At 45.5% G+C, this 18550-nt stretch overlaps 1 protein-coding gene across 2 annotated transcripts in view; it reads right to left on the bottom strand.

The window, feature by feature from the left end:
- Positions 1-18550, bottom strand: part of SLC19A2 (solute carrier family 19 member 2) — a 52401-nt gene that overhangs the window by 15826 nt on the left and 18025 nt on the right. The window contains exons 3-5 of one of the 2 annotated variants that reach the window (XM_069761678.1): positions 8163-8394; positions 7804-7996; positions 6811-6952 (exon numbers count right to left, since the gene is read on the bottom strand). In XM_069761678.1, coding sequence (XP_069617779.1) covers positions 6811-6952; positions 7804-7996; positions 8163-8394 — 567 coding nt within the window. The remainder of the gene's footprint in view (positions 1-6810; positions 6953-7803; positions 7997-8162; positions 8395-18550) is intronic. The other variant, XM_069761679.1, reaches the window with a different exon arrangement.

The following is an 18550-nucleotide window of genomic DNA, read 5'->3' as shown; positions in this document are numbered from 1 at the left end:
GTCTTGGAGGCGATTAGGTGAGGAGCGAATAAGTGTAGAGGAGAGAAAGAGGTCTTGGGAAGCCCAGAGATTACGTGAGGGAAGATATCAGGAGATTAGTTCAGAGACGTATGGAGGAGACAGGTTATAGATGGCCTTGTAGGCCAGTATTAATAATTTGAACTGGATACGCTGAGGGAATGGGAGCCAGTGAAGAGATTTGCAGAGGGGCGAAGTGGAGGAGTAGCGAGGAGAGAGATTAATTAGTCAGACAGCACAGTTAAAGGGAACCTGTCACCCCCAAAATCGAAGGTGAGCTAAGTCCACCAGCATTCAGGGGCTTATCTACAGCATTCTGGAATGCTTATACTCACCCAGGGGCGTGCCCCTGCGCACTGCAGTACTTTGCTCTGCCCTCAACAGGGCAGACAAAGTACGCCTGCACCGGAGCCGCAGAGTGAATACAAGAAGAGGATGTCATCCTAAGAAGATGGGAGGCCCTGGATCGGACCGTGACGCCCATCGTACCGGGACCGCCCCTTGGTGAGTATAATCTAACCTCTTTTTCTCATCTTTCAGGATACATTGGGGGCTTATCTACAGCATTACAGAATGCTGTAGATAAGCCCTGATGCTGGTGGGCTTAGCTCACCTTCGATTTTGGGGGTGACAGGTTCCCTTTAAGGATGGACTGAAGAGGTGCAAGGGTGTTAGCAGGGAGACCACAAAAAAGGATGTTGCAGTAGTCGAGGCTGGAGATGAAGAGGGCATGCACAAGCATTTTAGCAAACTGAGGGTTGAGGAAAGGACGGATTCTGGAGATATTTTTGAGCTGGAGGCGACAGGAGGTGGAAAGAGCTTGGATGTGCAGTTTGAAGGACAGGGCAGAGTCTAGGGTTACTCCGAGGCAGCGGACTTCCGGTATGGGGGAAAGCATGATGTCTTTAATTGTGATAGATGGGTCAGGTAAGGAAGATCTATGATCTAGAGCAGGGGTCCCCAACTCCAGTCCTCAAGGCCCACCAACATGTCATGTTTTCAGGATTTCCTTAGTCTTGCCCAGGTAATAATTGCATCACCTGTGCAATGCAAAGGAAATCCTGAAAACATGACCTGTTGGTGGGCCTTGAGGACTGGAGTTGGGGACCCCTGGGCTAGAGGAAAGATGATGAGTTCAGATTTGTCCACATTTAGTTTGAGGAAGCGAGAGGAGAAGGAGGATATGGCTGATACACACTCCGGGATTCTGGACAGCAGAGAGGTGACGTCTGGGCCAGAGAGGTAGATCCGAGTGTCATCAGCATAAAGGTGGCACTGGAATCCATGGGACTTTATGAGTTGTCCCAGGCCAAGTGTATAGATTGAGAAGAGTAAGAGTCCTAGAACAGAGCCTTGGGGGACTCCAACAGAGAGGGTGGGATGAGGAGGTAGTGAGGGAGTGGGAGACGCTGATTGTGCAGTTGGAAAGGTATGAGGAGATCCAGGATAGGGCAAGGTCTTTGATGCCAAAGGAGGAGAGGATCTGTAGTAGGAGGCAGTGGTCAAGTGTGTTGAAAGCAGAGGACAGGTCTAGGAGGAGGAGTATAGAGTATTGTCCGTTAGCTTTGGCTGTAAGTAGGTCGTTCGTAATTTTGGTCAGGGCTGTCTCAGTTGAGTGATGGGGGCGGAAACCAGATTGTAGGTCAAAGAGCAAGTTAGGTGGAGAGGTGGGAGGAAAGTTCAGTGTGGACATGCTGCTCTAGGAGTTTAGAAGCGAATGGGAGCAGCGATATTGGGAAATAGCTGGTCATAGCAGTTGGATCGAGGGCTGGCTTTTTAAGGATAGGCGTGATCGTGTCATGTTTGAAAGCAGAAGGGAAGGTACCAAAAGTTAGTGATAAGTTGAAGAGGTGGGTTAGGGATGGGATAAGAGTGGTGGTGAGGTTGGGGAGGAGGTGGGATAGGGTCGAGTGTACAGGTGGTGAGGTGCGATTAGATGAATTAATTGAAAGGTTTAATTGGTAAAATGAGGTCACTTATGGAGAGGGGGGTTCTGCTTTTATGGCACCTCAGGGGCACTGTCAATGTAACATGGCACCCTCAAACAAGTGTAGCAAAATCTGCACTGTAATATGAAGCTACTTCCCTTCTGAGCTATGCACGGTGCCTCAAAAGTAGTTTTCGACCACATAAGGTATTGGTGAACTCAATTGCACAAAAAACTGGGGTCCATTTTCTCCTTTTGACCTTGTGAAAATACTAAACTTGTAGCTAAGAAAGATTTTTGTGGGAAATTTTTTTTTTTTTTTTTTTTTAAATTTTCACGGCTTAACTTTATAAACTTCTGTGAAGCACCTGTGGTTCAAGGTGCTCAGTACACATCTAGATAAGGTCCCAAAGGGGTCTAGTTTCCAAAATGGTGTCAATTGTGGGCAGTTTCCACTGTTTAGGCACATCAGGGGCTCTTCAAACGCGACATGTGGTCCGCTAATTATTCCATTAAATTTTACATTCAAAAAGTCAAATGGCGCTCTTTCCAAGCCCTGCCGTGCGCCCAAACAGTAGATTCCCCCATATATGGGGTATCGGTGTACTCAGGAGAAATGGCACAACAAAATGTATGGTCCATTTTCTCCTGTTACCCTTGTGAAAGTGAAAAAAAAAACAGGTCTAAAGGAAAATTTGTGTGAAATATAAGAATTTTATTTACCGTATATACTCGAGTATAAGCTGAGATTTTCAGCCCAAATTTTTGGGCTGAAAGTACCCCTCTGGGCTTATACTCTAGTCACGGTCTGTGGCAAGGTCGGCGGGTGAGGGGGAGAGAACGATTGTCGCATACTCACCTAGTCCCGACGCTCCCCCTGCCTGTCACACTGTCTTCGGGTGCCGCAGCTCTTCCCCTGTACAGCGGTCACGTGGGACCGCTCATTAAACTTCTGAATATGGACTCCATTCCCATAGGGGTGGAGCCGCATATTCAGTCCTCTAATGAGCGGTGCCAGTGACCGCTGACAGGAAGAGCTGCGGCACCCGAAGACAGTAACAGGCAGGGGGAGTGTCAGGAGCGCCGGGACTAGGTGAGTATTTTATATTCACCTGTCCATGTTCCACCCGCCGGGCGCCGCTCCGTCTTCACGTCTTCTTGCAGTGACTGTTCAGGTCAGAGGGCGCGATGACGTTCTAGTGTGCGCGGCGCCCTCTGCCTGAACAGTCAGTGCGGAGAGACGCCGAGACAGGACGCTGAGGAGCTGCAAGCAAGAGGCGAGTATGTGTTTTATTTTTTTTTATTGCAGCAGCAGCGTTATATATGGCACAGATTTATGTGGAGCATCTATGGGGCCATAATGAACGGTGCAGAGCATTCTATATGGCAGCTTTATGTGGAGCATCTATGGGGCAATAATGAACGGTGCAGAGCATATATGGCACCGCTTTATAAGGAGCATCTATGGGGCCATAATAAACGGTGCAGAGCATTGTATATGGGGCATCTATGGGGCCAGAATGAACGGTGCAGAGCTTTCTATATAGCACAGCTTTATATGGAGCATCTATGGGGCCATAATGAACGGTGCAGAGCATTATCTATGGGGCACAGCTTTATATGGAGCATCTATGGGGCCATAATGAACAGTGCAGAGCATTCTATATGGCACAGCTATATATGGATCATCTATGGGGCAATAATCAATGGTATGGAGCATTATATATGGCACAGCTTTATATGGAACATCCTTTGGGGCAATAATTAACGGTATGGAGCATCTATTTTTATTTTTGAAATTCACCTGTAGCTGCTGCATTTTCCACCCTAGGCTTATACTCGAGTCAATAAGTTTTCCCAGTTTTTTGTGGCAAAATTAGGGTGGTCGGCTTATACTCGGGTCGGCTTATACTCGAGTATATACGGTATATAGCGCCAACATATTCCGCAGCGCTTTACAAATTATAGAGGGGACTTGTACGGACAATAGACATTACAGCATAACAAATCACAGTTCAAAATAGATACCAAGAGGAGTGAGGGCCCTGCTCGCAAGCTTACAAACTATGAGGAAAAGGGGAGACACGAGATGTGGATGGTAACAATAGCTTTAGTTAGTCGGACCAGCCATAGTGTAAGGCTCAGGTGTTCATGTAAAGCTGCATGAACCAGTTAACTGCCTAAGTATGTAGCAGTATAGACACAGAGGGCTATTAACTGCATAAAGTGTATGAGAACATGATGCGAGGAAGCCAATTATGTTTTTTTTTGTTTGTTTTTTTTTTTTAATGGGCCACACAGGGATAGTTAGGTTAATGCGTTGAGGCGGTAGGCCAATCTGAACAAATGAATTTTTAGGGCACGCTTAAAACTGTGGGGATTGGGGATTAAATCGTATTAACCTAGGTAGTGCATTCCAAAGAATCGGCGCAGAACGTTTAAAGTCTTGGAGATGGGACTGGGAGGTTCTGATTATTGAGGATGCTAACCTGAAGTCATTAGCGGAGCGGAGGGCACGGGTAGGGTGGTAGACTGAGACCAGAGAGGAGATGTAGGGTGGTGCTGAACCAAGGAGTGTTTTGTGGATGAGGGTAGTAGTTTTGTACTGGATTCTGGAGTGGATGGGTAACCAGTGTAATGACTGGCACAAGGTAGAGGCATCGGTGTAACGGTTGGTGAGGAATATGATCCTGGCTGCAGCATTCAGCACAGATTGGAGCAGGGAGAGTTTGGTAAGAGGGAGGCCGATTAGTAGAGAGTTACAATAGTCCAGACGAGAATGAATAAGTGAAACAGTAAGAGTTTTTGCAGAGTCCAAAGTAAGAAAAGGGCAAATTCTAGAAATGTTTTTGAGATGCAGATAAGAAGAGCGAGCCAGTGATCGGATGTGGGGGGTGAATGAAAGCTCGGAACCAAGTATGACCCAAAGGCAGCGGGCATGTTGCTTTGGAGTAATGGTGGAACCACACACAGATGGCAATGTCAGGCAAAGGTAGGTTAATAGAGGGAGAAAACACGAGGAGCTCAGTTTTTGACAGGTTCGGTTTCAGATAGAGGGAGGACATGATGTTAGAGACAGCAGTAAGACAATCACTGGTGTTTACTAAAAAGGTTGGCGTGATAACAGGAGAAGAAGTGTATAATTGGGTGTCGTCAGCATAGAGATGGTACTGGAAACCAAATCTACTGATTGTTTGTCCAATAGGGGCAGTATACAACGAGAAGAGAAGGGGGCCTAGGACTGATCCTTGAGGAACCCCAACAGTAAGGGGAAGGTGAGAGAAGGAGGAACCAGCAAAAGATACAGTGAAGGAGCGGTCAGAGAGATAGGAGGAGAACCAGGAGAGAACGGTGTCCACATGTGAAAGAAAAGTAAATGTTTATTTTTTCCTTCCACATTCCAAAAATTCCTTTGAAGCACCTGAAGGGTGATTTTGAGTACCTTGAGGGGTGCAGTTTTTCGAATGTTGTCATTTGAGTATTTTGTCATATCTTGCATCACTTTATTCTGAGCGCTATAATTTATTTTGCTTCTGCTGATGGAGCTATATGTCGGCTTGTTTTTTGCGGGACAAGATGCCATTTTCAGCGGTACCATTTTTATTTATACCTGTCTTTTTGCTCTCGTTTTATTGCACTTTTTGTTCGATATGATAAAGCATTGTTTTGCCTTGTTTTTTTTATTTTGTTTACGGAGTTAGCTGAAGGGGTTAACTAGTGGGACAGTTTTTTACGGATACGGCGATACCAAATGTGTAGTTTTATGGTTTTGTTTTTTTTTTATTTACATAAATGTATTTATTGGTAACTGCTCAGGTTTTCCAGATCACGCTCGGGTGACCTCCGAGTATTTGTAACTGCTCAGAGATTTAGTTTTCATGGCGGCAGCTGAATGATTTACAGCTACTACCCAGCCTGAGTACATGTGGGGGTTGCCTGGTTGCTAGGGAATCCTCACATGTAATCAAGCTGGCTAATAGCTGTAAACCATTCAGCAGCCAGAATGAAAACTTAATCTCCGAGCAGTCAAATACTCGGAGGTCACACGTGCGTGCTCGGGAAAACCCGAGCAACGAGTACACTCGCTCATCTCTAGTAAAAAAAATGTTCTCTTTACTTGGGGATTTAAAAAAAAAAAAAAAAAAAATGTTGTTGTTCTGATGGTCTTCATGGAGACCCCCGGCACCAAGATGTCTGCGGGGTCCTGCAGGGAGGTGGCTTGTGAGTGCCTGAGAGCAGGCTCCGGCATGCCTCCTTCCCTACCTGTCAGATCCTGATCTGACACTCTGCTGTTCAAAGAGTTCAAACAAGCCACCTACCTGCAGGACCCTGCGGCCATCTTGATGCCGGGGGTCTCCATGGAGACCATCAGAACAACGAGATTGCATCGTTCTGAGCGAAGAGTGCAGGGAGAACCTCCCTGCGCGATGCTTCTCTATGCCGCTGTCACTACTGACAGTGGCATCAGAGGGGTTAAATGCTAGCACCAATCGTGGGCATTGCTGCAGGGTGTCAGCTGTCACATACAGCTGACACCTGCATGCGATGGCCGTGGCGCCGTACTAGTACTGCTCTGGGCACAAATTCACCACCCGCAGAGCAGTACTAGTACGGCACATGTCACGAAGGGGCTAACAGGGATCGAGCCAGACTACACAGCCAGACTGCTGTTATAGGGGAAGTCTAGACTACAGACTAGACAGCAAACTCCCAGTACAAGTTTGTTAGTTTTTATCCCCATTGCACTAGTAATCTGGTTAAGAAAGTCCTAGATTATAGAGAAAGCTCATGTGCAGTCAGTGTCTAACAATTCAGATTCTGAAGAGAAACTTCGCTTGCATTATAACAGAGAAACGAGGACCAACCTGTGTAAATAGATCTAGGCCGAGTCCGCTGGAATCCACAACTATCACAGTCATCACAGTTTGTAATACTAAAGCGGTAAAAGTGTTAACTCCAAAAACAAGGGCATAGCACTCCATGCTTAGATTAGCAGCAATCTGAAATCTTCAGAAAGACATAAGGTTAGTCTTTACAGTAAGGTCATAGATAGGATTGTGAAGAGAACAAGGAGAAGGATTTGATCATTTCTAAAGGGACCTATTCACATTAGACAACGTGCGGCTGTAAACCAACGGTCGTTTAACAGCAGTGTACTCACACAGACCACACTTCAGTGCACTGTGCGATCAGGGTCCTCATTGTTAAGGGAGCATAGACTCATTGTTCTCGGCAGCATAGGTTCGGCTTACAACAGAGCAACGTGCTGCCGAGAATGATGACCTTTTGTGCAACACAATGATTTCACCAGATGAACAGATGTTTTGCTCGTTTGTCAGGTGATCGTCAACCTGTGTACACGGCAAGATTATCACGAGTGAGCGCTACTAGGAACGCTATTCATGATAATCTTTTATGATAAATAGATCTTAAACTAAAGCTGGCCAATCATATGATGGCAGACAGTGAGCAATTACTGTAGTGTGCTGCAACAGACAGGATTGATCCCATCAAGATAATCCTGTACCAAAAGGTTTTGTTTGGAAAGGTTTTCTCTGGTGCATCAGGTTATTCAATCTCTTTTTGGCGCCAAAACACTGTTCCTATGCAAATTAGCAGCGCTTCAGGGTCTGAAAAGGTCATATTGTTCAGGACCCTACAAGTCTATATATAAGGGCTGAATTTATTAATGATCCCAAGGCTCGATCTCCTAGACAGAGCGACCCCACAAGTGTAAGGACCCTGCCAGACACCACCCTGGACCTCTGTTCCCTGCCATCCAATAAGTAGGATATAAGAGAAAACTTGTCAGATGACAGATCTGTATAGACTAGGATGTCAGAGAAGGGATCACTTACGTTGCGATTGTGATGAGGATCATATAAATACTTCTGAAGAGGACATACATGGCGTAGCAAACCCAGATGTTTCTGATGATGTCCATGATATATACAATAACCGCAATAATCATAGCAAAGACAGCCAGCAGCAGCTCGCCCCAAGTGGACCATGAAATTTTAATATAGCCAACAATGAAGACGGCAACCGCACCTATAAAATACAGATTAAGAAAAAGGATTTGATTGCCAATGAAGAAAACCAAGTCCTGTAGATACAATAGACACATTGCTGAGTCACCACAACGCAGCTCCTTCCACTTTTCCTCTGTAAATATGTGCAGTCATGAACTCAAAGTGGTTGACCTTAAATCAATTACCTAGGAGTGTGGACACTGCTTCAACGCTGCCATTGTAAATCTCTGAATGGGAAGATGGAGCGACCATTTCCCATAATCCCTGAGAATAATTCACCACTTGGAAGTACCCACAAGTAGACAAAGCCCACCACACCGACCAGCAGAGGAGGGTCCGGGACGAGTAGCAGAGTAAGAAGTCATTCCACAATGTTCTGAGTACGGTCTGTAAAGTAACGCTCTTCTTCTCGGTGAACTATGAAATGAGAACAATGTCAGAAATCAGGAAGAGACACAAACAAGGCGACGCATGCACTGACGCTCGCTCGGCTGTAACTGCTGAAAAAGTTAATAAACACATGCAGCTGCATATCCATTCATTCCCTGTCTGGATGTGATGGCGGCTCACCAGAGGGTAGGATACCACGGATGTGGATAGAGGTGTGAGTCCAATCTATCAGCTATAGAGTGCATCCTGAGAATATGCCGTCACTGTCTGGAGAGTGTTGGTGGAGAATACCTCTTTAAGGAGCTCATGTTAGTAAGAGAATTGAATAAAAGTGTAATTGTAAAATTTAAATATTGAAGACCGTGCATAGTGTTGCTGATGAGTGGGGGTCCAAGTCCTGGGACCCCCAGCAAAGGGTCAAAACACGCATGAGCTGTGTGAATAGAGCTATGTACGAGTTCAATAGCAAGTCTATGGGTTCACGCACAGCTCAGAGAGTGAATGTACGGACCCATAAACTTACTATTCAGCCCGTACACCGCTGTGTGCGCAGCTCATGCAGGAGCTATGTACTTCAGAGTTGTGTTTTGACAGATCGATGGGGTCCTAAGACCTGGACCCCTTCCAAGCTGCAACACTAGTCCGCACCTACAATAAAAAAAAAACACACACACACCTTTTTAGAAAAAGTCACCGTTATACTTAAAGATGGAAAAGAACCTTGGAGCTAAAAGTCATATCCAATGACTTGTCATCAACAGGATGTATTGAAGTAATGATACTAGATTTAGGGTTTGCAGATATAAGGTCAAGGATATCTTCACTTTTGCAAAATGTAATTATCTCTTTCTTTATAATAGCAAAAATTGGTTTGAAAAAGTGTTTATGTTCTACCGTGTGAAGCACTGTTTCCATGGTTACAGACTACAAACAAAACCTGTATGTAGTCAGGACCTGCAGTTATGCACGACATCATTTACCTACTTGTCATGCCACCTTTCCTCTTTCAGTGCTTCACGGTGGGGCCAATCATTTCTACAACCCCCAAAAATTATGGAATCACCGGCCTTGGAGGATGTTCATTCAGTTGTTTTTAATTTTGTGGGGAAAAAAAAAAAGCAGATCACAGACATGGCACAAAACTAAAGTAACTTCAAATAGCAACTTTCTGGCTTTAAAGGGAAGGTGCCACCAGTTTTCTTGTAGTTTGTTTTTTTGTGAAATTAAGCTTAAAATTGTAAATAAAATGTATTAATGCAATATTTGCACTGTTTGCAAACATTTCTATATGAAAAATATTATACATTTTCTTCCAAATATATATATTTACCAGTAGGGGGAGCATTTTCCATTTTAGACCTCAAGCAGTAATCGTAAAACTTACCAGCTTTACCGTAGCAAAATTGGGGCAGTAACTGCGGACATCACCATTTCCCTCCTCTTTTTGGTGGTCTAGTATCCCTGGGCCAGAATAAAGAGTAGCATCACAGGGCAGCGCCATTTTGTGTGTGACTGCCCTGTAACCTACTATCACCAGCAGTTACTGCATCAGAGGCACAGCTTGTTTACAGAGGAGCAGAAGATGGTGGACTCAGCAGCATGGTGGACTGCAGGAAGAGTGAAGACATGCGTGGTGTGTGTGTGTATGGAGCAGCATTATCTGAGCAGAGCTGTCTGTGACTCAGTAAGATAAGGAGATCCAGGTCTGCAGTGAATAGCCAGGCATTGTGGAGGGAGGGGAGAGATACATTGGTATGGCTGAGAGAGACTGATGGGAGAGAGGAAGAGACATGTAGTATGATGAGTGAGACATATGGAGCATGATGGGGAGATACACATGGAATAGCAGGGAAGAGACACTTGGATTATTTTGATGCGTTTCCGCAGCGTTTTTGGATGCGCGGAATTGCATCAAATCCGCAGTGTAGTGCACAACCAATGTTAGTCAATGGGAAATTGAGAATTGTTGTGCACATGCTGTGGAAAAATACATGCGCATTTTCAGGGTTTTATTTTCCACAGCATGTCAATTCTTTTTGCGGATCTGCAGCGTTTCTGCACCCATTGACTACCATGGAGTCAGGCAAATCCACAGCAAAACTGCAGGTTTAAAAATCTGTGGTTTTGCTGCGGAGTTGCATGCTATAAATGCTGGGAATAAAGGAGGGAAAGGGAGCAGGCAGGCATATATAGTAACAAAATTAATAGTTTTATTAGTATCCAAAAGTAGTGTACAAAAACAGTAACCATACATCAAAATAACACATGATAAAACCAGAGCAGGACAAAAACAGAGAGGCCCAGGGAGTCCATAGTTGCAAATTGCCCATGCAGCATAGAGTATAAAGTATAAAGTGCAAGTGCCTATATATGTAATAAAGTGGTAAGACCACCACTCCCAGTGTTGTACAATGAAATGGACATAACGAAAAACAGGAGGGTTTGTGAACTTACCACGGACAATGCAAGAAAGGACCCTAGGCCAGGTGAAGTTAAATCCCGACGCGCGTTTCGCGTGTCTACTGCATCGCTTTCTCAAGGGGAATGTGAGTTGAACAGGAAACAGGACCTCAAAACTCCACAAATATTACCCATATGACACCTCTACAGGGTAGTGGGAAGAGAGAGGCTAAGTGCTGGAATTGGAGCATCTTAGAGATGCGCCATTTCAGGGGTGGCTTTGAGCTGGTGTCTGTAGCTGGGGAAGGGCAATATCCATGTCCCCTTCTTATGCTATTAATATCAGCCTGCAGCGGTCTGCATAGCCTTTTCTGATTATTAATTATAGGGGAACCCCACGTCTTTTTTTTTATGGGGGGGGGGGGGTCCCCTATTTTAATAGCCAGTAAAAGCTAAATATTCTGCTGCGGGCTGATATTCAAAGCCTGGGAAGATCCATGGGCATTAACCCGTTCCTAGGCTATAAACATCATATAGTTCTCACATAATACCGGCATATAGATCACACAACGGCGCCATATAGTTCTCATATAATACCATCATATAGATCACACATACCGCCGTAGTGGTCTCGTATTATACCGCCATATAGATCACACATAATACAGGTCTATAGATCACACACACACACACACCACACCATGTAGATCACACATAAAACCACCATATAATTCTCACATAATAATGCCATACTGATCAAACATAATACCACCATTCAGATCGCACATAATACAGTCATATAGATCACACATAATGCCATAATACAGATCTCACATAATACTTGTCCGTATCAAGTGTGGTCTATATGACAGTACTATGTAAAAAATATATATGCCGGCATCATGTGTGATCTATATGGCAATATTAAGTAATAAATATATATGGCGGTATAATGTGTGGCCTTTATGGGAGTATTATGTGATAAATAGATATGGCGGCATTATGCGTGATCCATATGGTAGTGTGCTGATCTATGGGGGGGGGTCACAGAGATATACAGTGGAGGGAGCACAGAGTATTTCAGGAGAGCTAGTCTATAGGGGGAGTGTGCGCACGCTGACACGCTCACAACTGTATACTTAGCCTTTACTGGCTATTAAAATGGGGGACCCCAAACAAAATTACGTGGGGTCCCCCTATAATAACCAGCAAAGGCTATGCAAACAGCTGCGGGATAATAGCCTAGGAAGGGGCCATGGATATTGCGCCCCCCCCCCCCATAGTTGTATTGTAAAAGACATAGCCAGAATAAAGTCCCTTTCTTAATCTTAATAAAACCATATGTACCAAACGCATAATCCCCGAATCCCTCGTCTCCTGCAACAAAAATAAAATAAACCACAAATATTCCTCACCTGCCCGCCGAGAAGATAATCCATAATGTCCCACGACGATCCTGATTACTTTGAGAGCAGTCACATCAGTAATATGACTACTCTCAAAGACAGCCGACGATACACTGACAGGAGGTGGATCACTGTGCCGCCGTGAGTATAATGTTTTTTTTATTTTTATATGAATGTGTATGTAATGTAACTTTTTTTTTTTTTTTTTTTTAAACTGAGCACAGGTATCGGCAGATGATACTACTCTCCCATCAGACATGGCCCAATGGGAGCAGTAGTCTCATTGCTCCGTTCCTGCTTTTTTTACCGCAGGTCATAGCTACGGAATCGCGCTGACATCTGTCAGCATGACTCCCGAAGCTCCTGTTATCGCACGCACTGAGCTGTGTGTGCAATGGGGAAAGAAATGCAGGGGGAGAGGAGTGCATAGGAGGGAGAGCGACCTATGGGGAGTGAGACATGCAGGGGGAGAGGATTCCATAGGAGTGAGAGCGACCCATGGGGAGAGACATGCAGGGGGGGGAGAGGAGTGAGAGCGACCAATGGGGAGAGACATGCAGGGGGAGAGGAGTGCATAGGAGGGAGAGCGATCCATGGGGAGAGAGACATTTCATGGGGAGAGGAGTGCATAGGAGGGAGAGCGATCCATGGGGAGAGAGACATTTCAGGGGGAGAGGAGTGCATAGGAGCGAGAGCGAACAGGCACAGGGGGATGGAGAGCACACATGGGGAGAGAGACCGCACCCATGGGGAGAGAGTCACCTCCAGGGTCACGAAGGGAGATATATGGGGGAAGGAACAGGGTGACTGCAGCACAGAGTATTTCAGGACAGCAGTGTGCTGAACTATGGGAGATCACAGAAGAGATATATGGGGGAAGGATATATGATCCCTGCTGTGTGCATGCTACTTCTCTCCCATTTTGTGAATAATATTCTTGTCATCTCCCCTTCCCCCACCTTAATCCCTGTCCTGTCAGCTGTCCTCTCTCTCTCCAGGTGTCGCCTCCCTCTCTCTGCAGGCTGAGTGCAGCTACTGGAGATCACTGGGACTGTGTGTGAGTGGGGAGGCGGAGACAGAGCAGGAGAAGGACACAGGGCAGCGTGTGAGCTGGAGCAGAGGATGTCTGCTCAGGAGGAACAGTGCAGTGCCTGGAGTACGGCGGTAAATCACCTGCACTCCCCACTCTTCGGCTCCAGTGAGCGCTTCTGTCCTGTGATGGAGTAAGTGGAGCTCAGCAGATAGCACTGGGCTATAATAAAATGGCGGCCAGTCACACCTACAGCAGTGAATTGTGCAGCCCACAGAGGCGTGCCCAGTTCACTGCTAATGCGGCTGCAATGTTAGAGATAGGAGATAATAGACCGCCGCTGACCCCATCTCTATTATCTCCTATGTCCATGGGGTGCCGTATTATGACACTGATAGCGTCGTGCTACTGCTGATAACACAAGATGTCAGCCCCCAGTGCCTTCTTTAAACTCATAACACACGAAATATCTTTCACATGCATTTAAAACTTGGTTATAACAGCATGTTATGCTACATTACAGTGATTTATTAATGATCTACAAATGCGGTACCTTCCCTTTAAGAAACACAAAAAAAAAAATCAAGAACAAAAAAAATGTGGTAGTCAGTAATGGTTACTTTTTTTTAACCAAGCATAGGGGAAAAATTATGGAGCCACTCAATTCTGAGGGAAAAAATTATGCAATCACCCTGTAAATTTTCATACCCAAAAATAACACCTGAATCAAATTAGATCTGCTCGTTAGTCTGCATCTAAAACGGAGTGATCACACCTTGGAGAGCTGTTGAACCAAGTGGACTGACATGAATCATGGCTCCAACACTAGAGATGTCAATTGAAACAAAGGAGAGGATTATCAAACTCTTAAGAGCGTAAATCAACACGCAATGTTGCAAAAGATGTTGGTTGTTCACAGTCATCTGTGTCTAAAATCTGGACCAAATACAAACAACATGGGAAGGTTGTTAAAGGCAAACATACCGGTAGACCAAAGGAAGACATCAAAGCGTCAAGACCAGAAACTTAAAGCAATACATCTCCAAAACAGGAAATGCACAACAAAACAAATGAGGAAAGAATGGGTGGAAACTGGAGTCAACGTCTGTGACCGAACTGTAAGAAACTGCCTAAAGGAAATGGGATTTACATACAGAAAAGCTAAACGAAAGCCATCATTAGCACCTAAACAGAAAAAAAAACAAGGTTACAATGGGCTAAGGAAAAGTAATTGTGGACTGTGGATGACTGGATGAAAGTCATTCAGTGAATCACAAATCTGCATTGGGCAAGGTGATGATGCTGGAACTTTTGTTTGGTGCCGTTCCAATGAGATTTATAAAGATGACTGGCTGAAGAGAACATGCAATTTCCACAGTCATTGATATGGGGCTGCATGTCAGGTAAAGGTACTGGGGAGATGGCCGTCATTACATCTACTATATAATTGTCTAAGGGTCACATCTGTCTTTCTGTCTGTCACAGAAATCCCAAGTCGCTGATCGGCCGTTTTGCCGTGACCAATCAGCAACGGGCACAGTCCGGCGGTAAAATGGCGGCTCCTTACTCCCAGCAGTCAGTGCCCGCTCCATAATCCCCTCCAGTCAGCGCTCACCAAAAGGTTAATGGCAGCGTTAGCGGACCGCGTTATAGCGCACTCCGTTAACGCTGCTATTAACCCTGTGTGACCAACTGCATAGGCAGCATCAATAGTAAAAAGATCTAATGTTAAAAAGAAAAAAAAAAAAAAAAAAAGTTTTATACTCCCCCCTCCGTTGGCCCCCCGAATCCAGCAGAGGCTTTTCCCGCACCTCGCGACACTCCGGTGACTGGTCCATGCATTGCAGTCTCGCAAGATGTTGACGTAACGGTCTCGCGAGACCGCAGTGCACTCTTGGGACCGGAGCATCGGTAAACGCCTCGGCTGGATCCGGGGGGCGAGTATATAACCTTTTCATTTTATTTATTTATTTATTTATTTTTTTTTAACAGGGATATGGTGCCCACATTGCTATATACTACGTGGGCTGTGTTGGATACTGCATGGGCTGTGGTATATACTACATCTCTGTGCTATACATTATGTGGGCTGTGCTATATACTACGTGACTGGGCAATATACTACGTGGCAATTTGAACCACGCTTCGCTAATTGGTCGCGGCCAGCCGTATCCTGTGTGTAAATTGCATTATTCTGAAAACTTCATTAATAAACTACATACAGATTCTAGAATACCCGATGCGTTAGAATAGGGCCACCATCTAGTCTTCAATAAATGCACAAGTTTATGTTGATATTTTGGACATTTTTCTTATCCCATCAATTGAAAGGTTGTTTGGGGATGATGAAATCATTTTTCAAGATGATAATGCATCCTGCCATAGAGCAAAAACATTCCTTGAAAAAAGACACATAAGGTCAATGTCATGGCCTGCAAATAGTCCGGATCTCAATCCAATTGAAAATCTTTGGTGGAATTTGAAGAAAATGGTCCATGACAAGGCTCCAACCAGCAAAGCTGGTCTGGCAACAGCAATCAGAGAAAGTTGGAGCCAGATTGATGAAGAGTACTGTTTTGACACTCATTACGTCCATGCCTCAGAGACTGCAAGTAGTGATGAGTGAATATACTCGTTACTCGAGATTTCCCGAGCATGCTCGGGTGTCCTCAGTATTTTTTAGTGCTCGGGGATTTAGTTTTCAATACCTCAGCTGAATGATTTACATCTGTTAGCCAGCATAAGTACATGTGGGGGTTGCCTGGTTGCTAGGTAATCCCCACATGTAATTAAGCTGGCTAACAGATGTAAATCATTCAGCTGCGGCGATAAAAACTAAATCTCCGAGCACTAAAAAAAAAAATACTCGGAGGACCCCCGAGCGTGCTCGGGAAATCTCGAGCAACAAGTACCGTATATACTCGAGTATAAGCCGAGATTTTCAGCCCAAAATTTTGGGCTGAAAGTGCCCCTCTCAGCTTATACTCGAGTCAAGGTGGGTGGCAGGGTCGGCGGGTGAGGGGGAGAGGGCGCTGAGGTATACTTACCTAGTCCCAGCGATCCTCGCGCTGTCCCTGCCGTCCCACGGTCTTCTGTGCTGCAGCTTCTTCCCCTCTTCAGCGGTCACGTGGGACCGCTCATTACAGAAATGAATAAGCGGCTCCACCTCCCATAGGGGTGGAGCCGCCTATTCATTCCTCTAATCAGCGCTGCCGGTGACCGCTGATAGAGAAAGAAGCTGCGGCACCGAAGACCAGGCAGAGGGACAGCGCGAGGATCGCCAGGACTAGGTAAGTATAGCATATTCACCTGTCCTCGTTCCAGCCGCCGGGCGTCGCTCCATCTTCCCGGCCGGCGCCTCCATCTTCCCGGCGTCTGCGCTCTGACTGTTCAGGCAGAGGGCGCGATGACGCACATAGTGTGCGCGGCGCCCTCTGCCTGATCAGTCAGTGCAGAGACGCCGGGAAGATGGAGGCGCCGGAACGAGACGCCGGGAGCTGCAATCAAGGGAGGTGAGTATGTGTTTTTTTTTTTTATTGCAGCAGCAGCAGCGGCGGCAGAGATTTATGTGGAGCATCTATGGGGCACAGTGAACGGTGCAGAGCACCGTATATGGCACATCTATGGGGCACAGTGAACGGTGCAGAGCACCGTATATGGCACATCTATGGGGCACAGTGAACGGTGCAGAGCACCGTATATGGCACATCTATGGGGCACAGTGAACGGTGCAGAGCACCGTATATGGCACATCTATGGGGCACAGTGAACGGTGCAGAGCACCGTATATGGCACATCTATGGGGCACAGTGCACGGTGCAGAGCACCGTATATGGCACATCTATGGGGCACAGTGAACGGTGCAGAGCACCGTATATGGCACATCTATGGGGCACAGTGAACGGTGCAGAGCACCGTATATGGCACATCTATGGGGCACAGTGAACGGTGCAGAGCACCGTATATGGGCACATCTATGGGGCACAGTGAACGGTGCAGAGCACCGTATATGGCACATCTATGGGGCACAATGAACGGTGCAGAGCACTGTATGGCACAGCTATGGGGAAATATGAACGGTGCAGAGCACTGTATGGCACAGCTATGGGGAAATAATGATCTATTTTTATTTTTGAAATTCACCGGTAAATGCTGCATTTCCACCCTAGGCTTATACTCGAGTCAATAAGTTTTCCCAGTTTTTTGTGGCAAAATTAGGGGGGTCGGCTTATACTCGGGTCGGCTTATACTCGAGTATATACGGTATATTCGCTCATCACGAACTGCAAGCTGTTATAAAAGCCAGAGGTGGTGCAACAAAATACTAGCATGTTTTGGAGTGTTTTTTTGTTTGTTTTTCATGATTCCATAATTTTTTCCTCAGAATTGAGCGATTCCATAATTTTTTCCCTATGCTTAGTTAAAAAAAAGTAACCATTACTGACTACCACATTTTTTGTTATTGATTTCTTTTAGTGTTTCTTAAAGCCAGAAAGTTGCCATTTGAAATGACTTTAGCTTTGTGCCATGTCTGTGCTCTGCTTTTTTTTTCTACAAAATTAAAACAACTGAATTAACATCCTCCAAGGCCGGTGATTCCATAACTTTTGCCAGGGGTTGTATACACCTTCCCACCTGCTTGGTTTCCATCTATCTCCTCACTTATCTGGCTCTAGGAAGCCAGACCTGTCAATCAAAGAAGGGGGGGGGGGTGGGGGGGAGGGTGAAGGTGGATATTGAGGAAAAACAAGCAGGTGATGAAGCACTGTGTGGCAGGACTTTGTCAGCAGAGAATGACTGATCAGACGCAGTACTGGCGTCAGCAGCTGGAGGTACAACTGTCAGACCAAGTATTGTCTCATGCACACAGGCTGCCTTTACACCGTTCACAGCATACATTGTTCATGGGCATCTGAACTCAAATGTAAATTGGAAACCGAAAAATTCCTGGCGACAAATCGGATTAGACACATTCCATAAATGATTAAAACAAACCTGTCACCAGGTTTGGCTGATACAAGTTACGGCCACCCGTTTTCAGGGCTTATATACAGCATCCTATAATGCTGTAGATAAGTCGCCGATCCGACCCGCAAGAAAAGAAAGAATGGTAATTAGACCTACCGGTGATTGTATTTCCAGGAATCCATCCTGACAGCACCATTGGAGGACGTCCTTCTTACCCTTAGTGGGACAGGAACAACAAGCTGTTAAAAGGAACCAGTGATTTTCCAAGTACCACATCTGGATGGATGAAAAAAAAAGTTTATTAATTCACACCAATGTTACATCACATTAATCTATCTACAAACTTGCAGTGGGAGGGAACTAGTAGTGCGGTCAGGAT

Source organism: Ranitomeya imitator, chromosome 3, assembly GCF_032444005.1.
Source record: "Ranitomeya imitator isolate aRanImi1 chromosome 3, aRanImi1.pri, whole genome shotgun sequence".
Taxonomy (NCBI): domain Eukaryota; kingdom Metazoa; phylum Chordata; class Amphibia; order Anura; family Dendrobatidae; genus Ranitomeya; species Ranitomeya imitator.
Note: the sequence above shows the minus strand (reverse complement) of the source record. Positions and strands in the feature narration are given on the sequence as shown.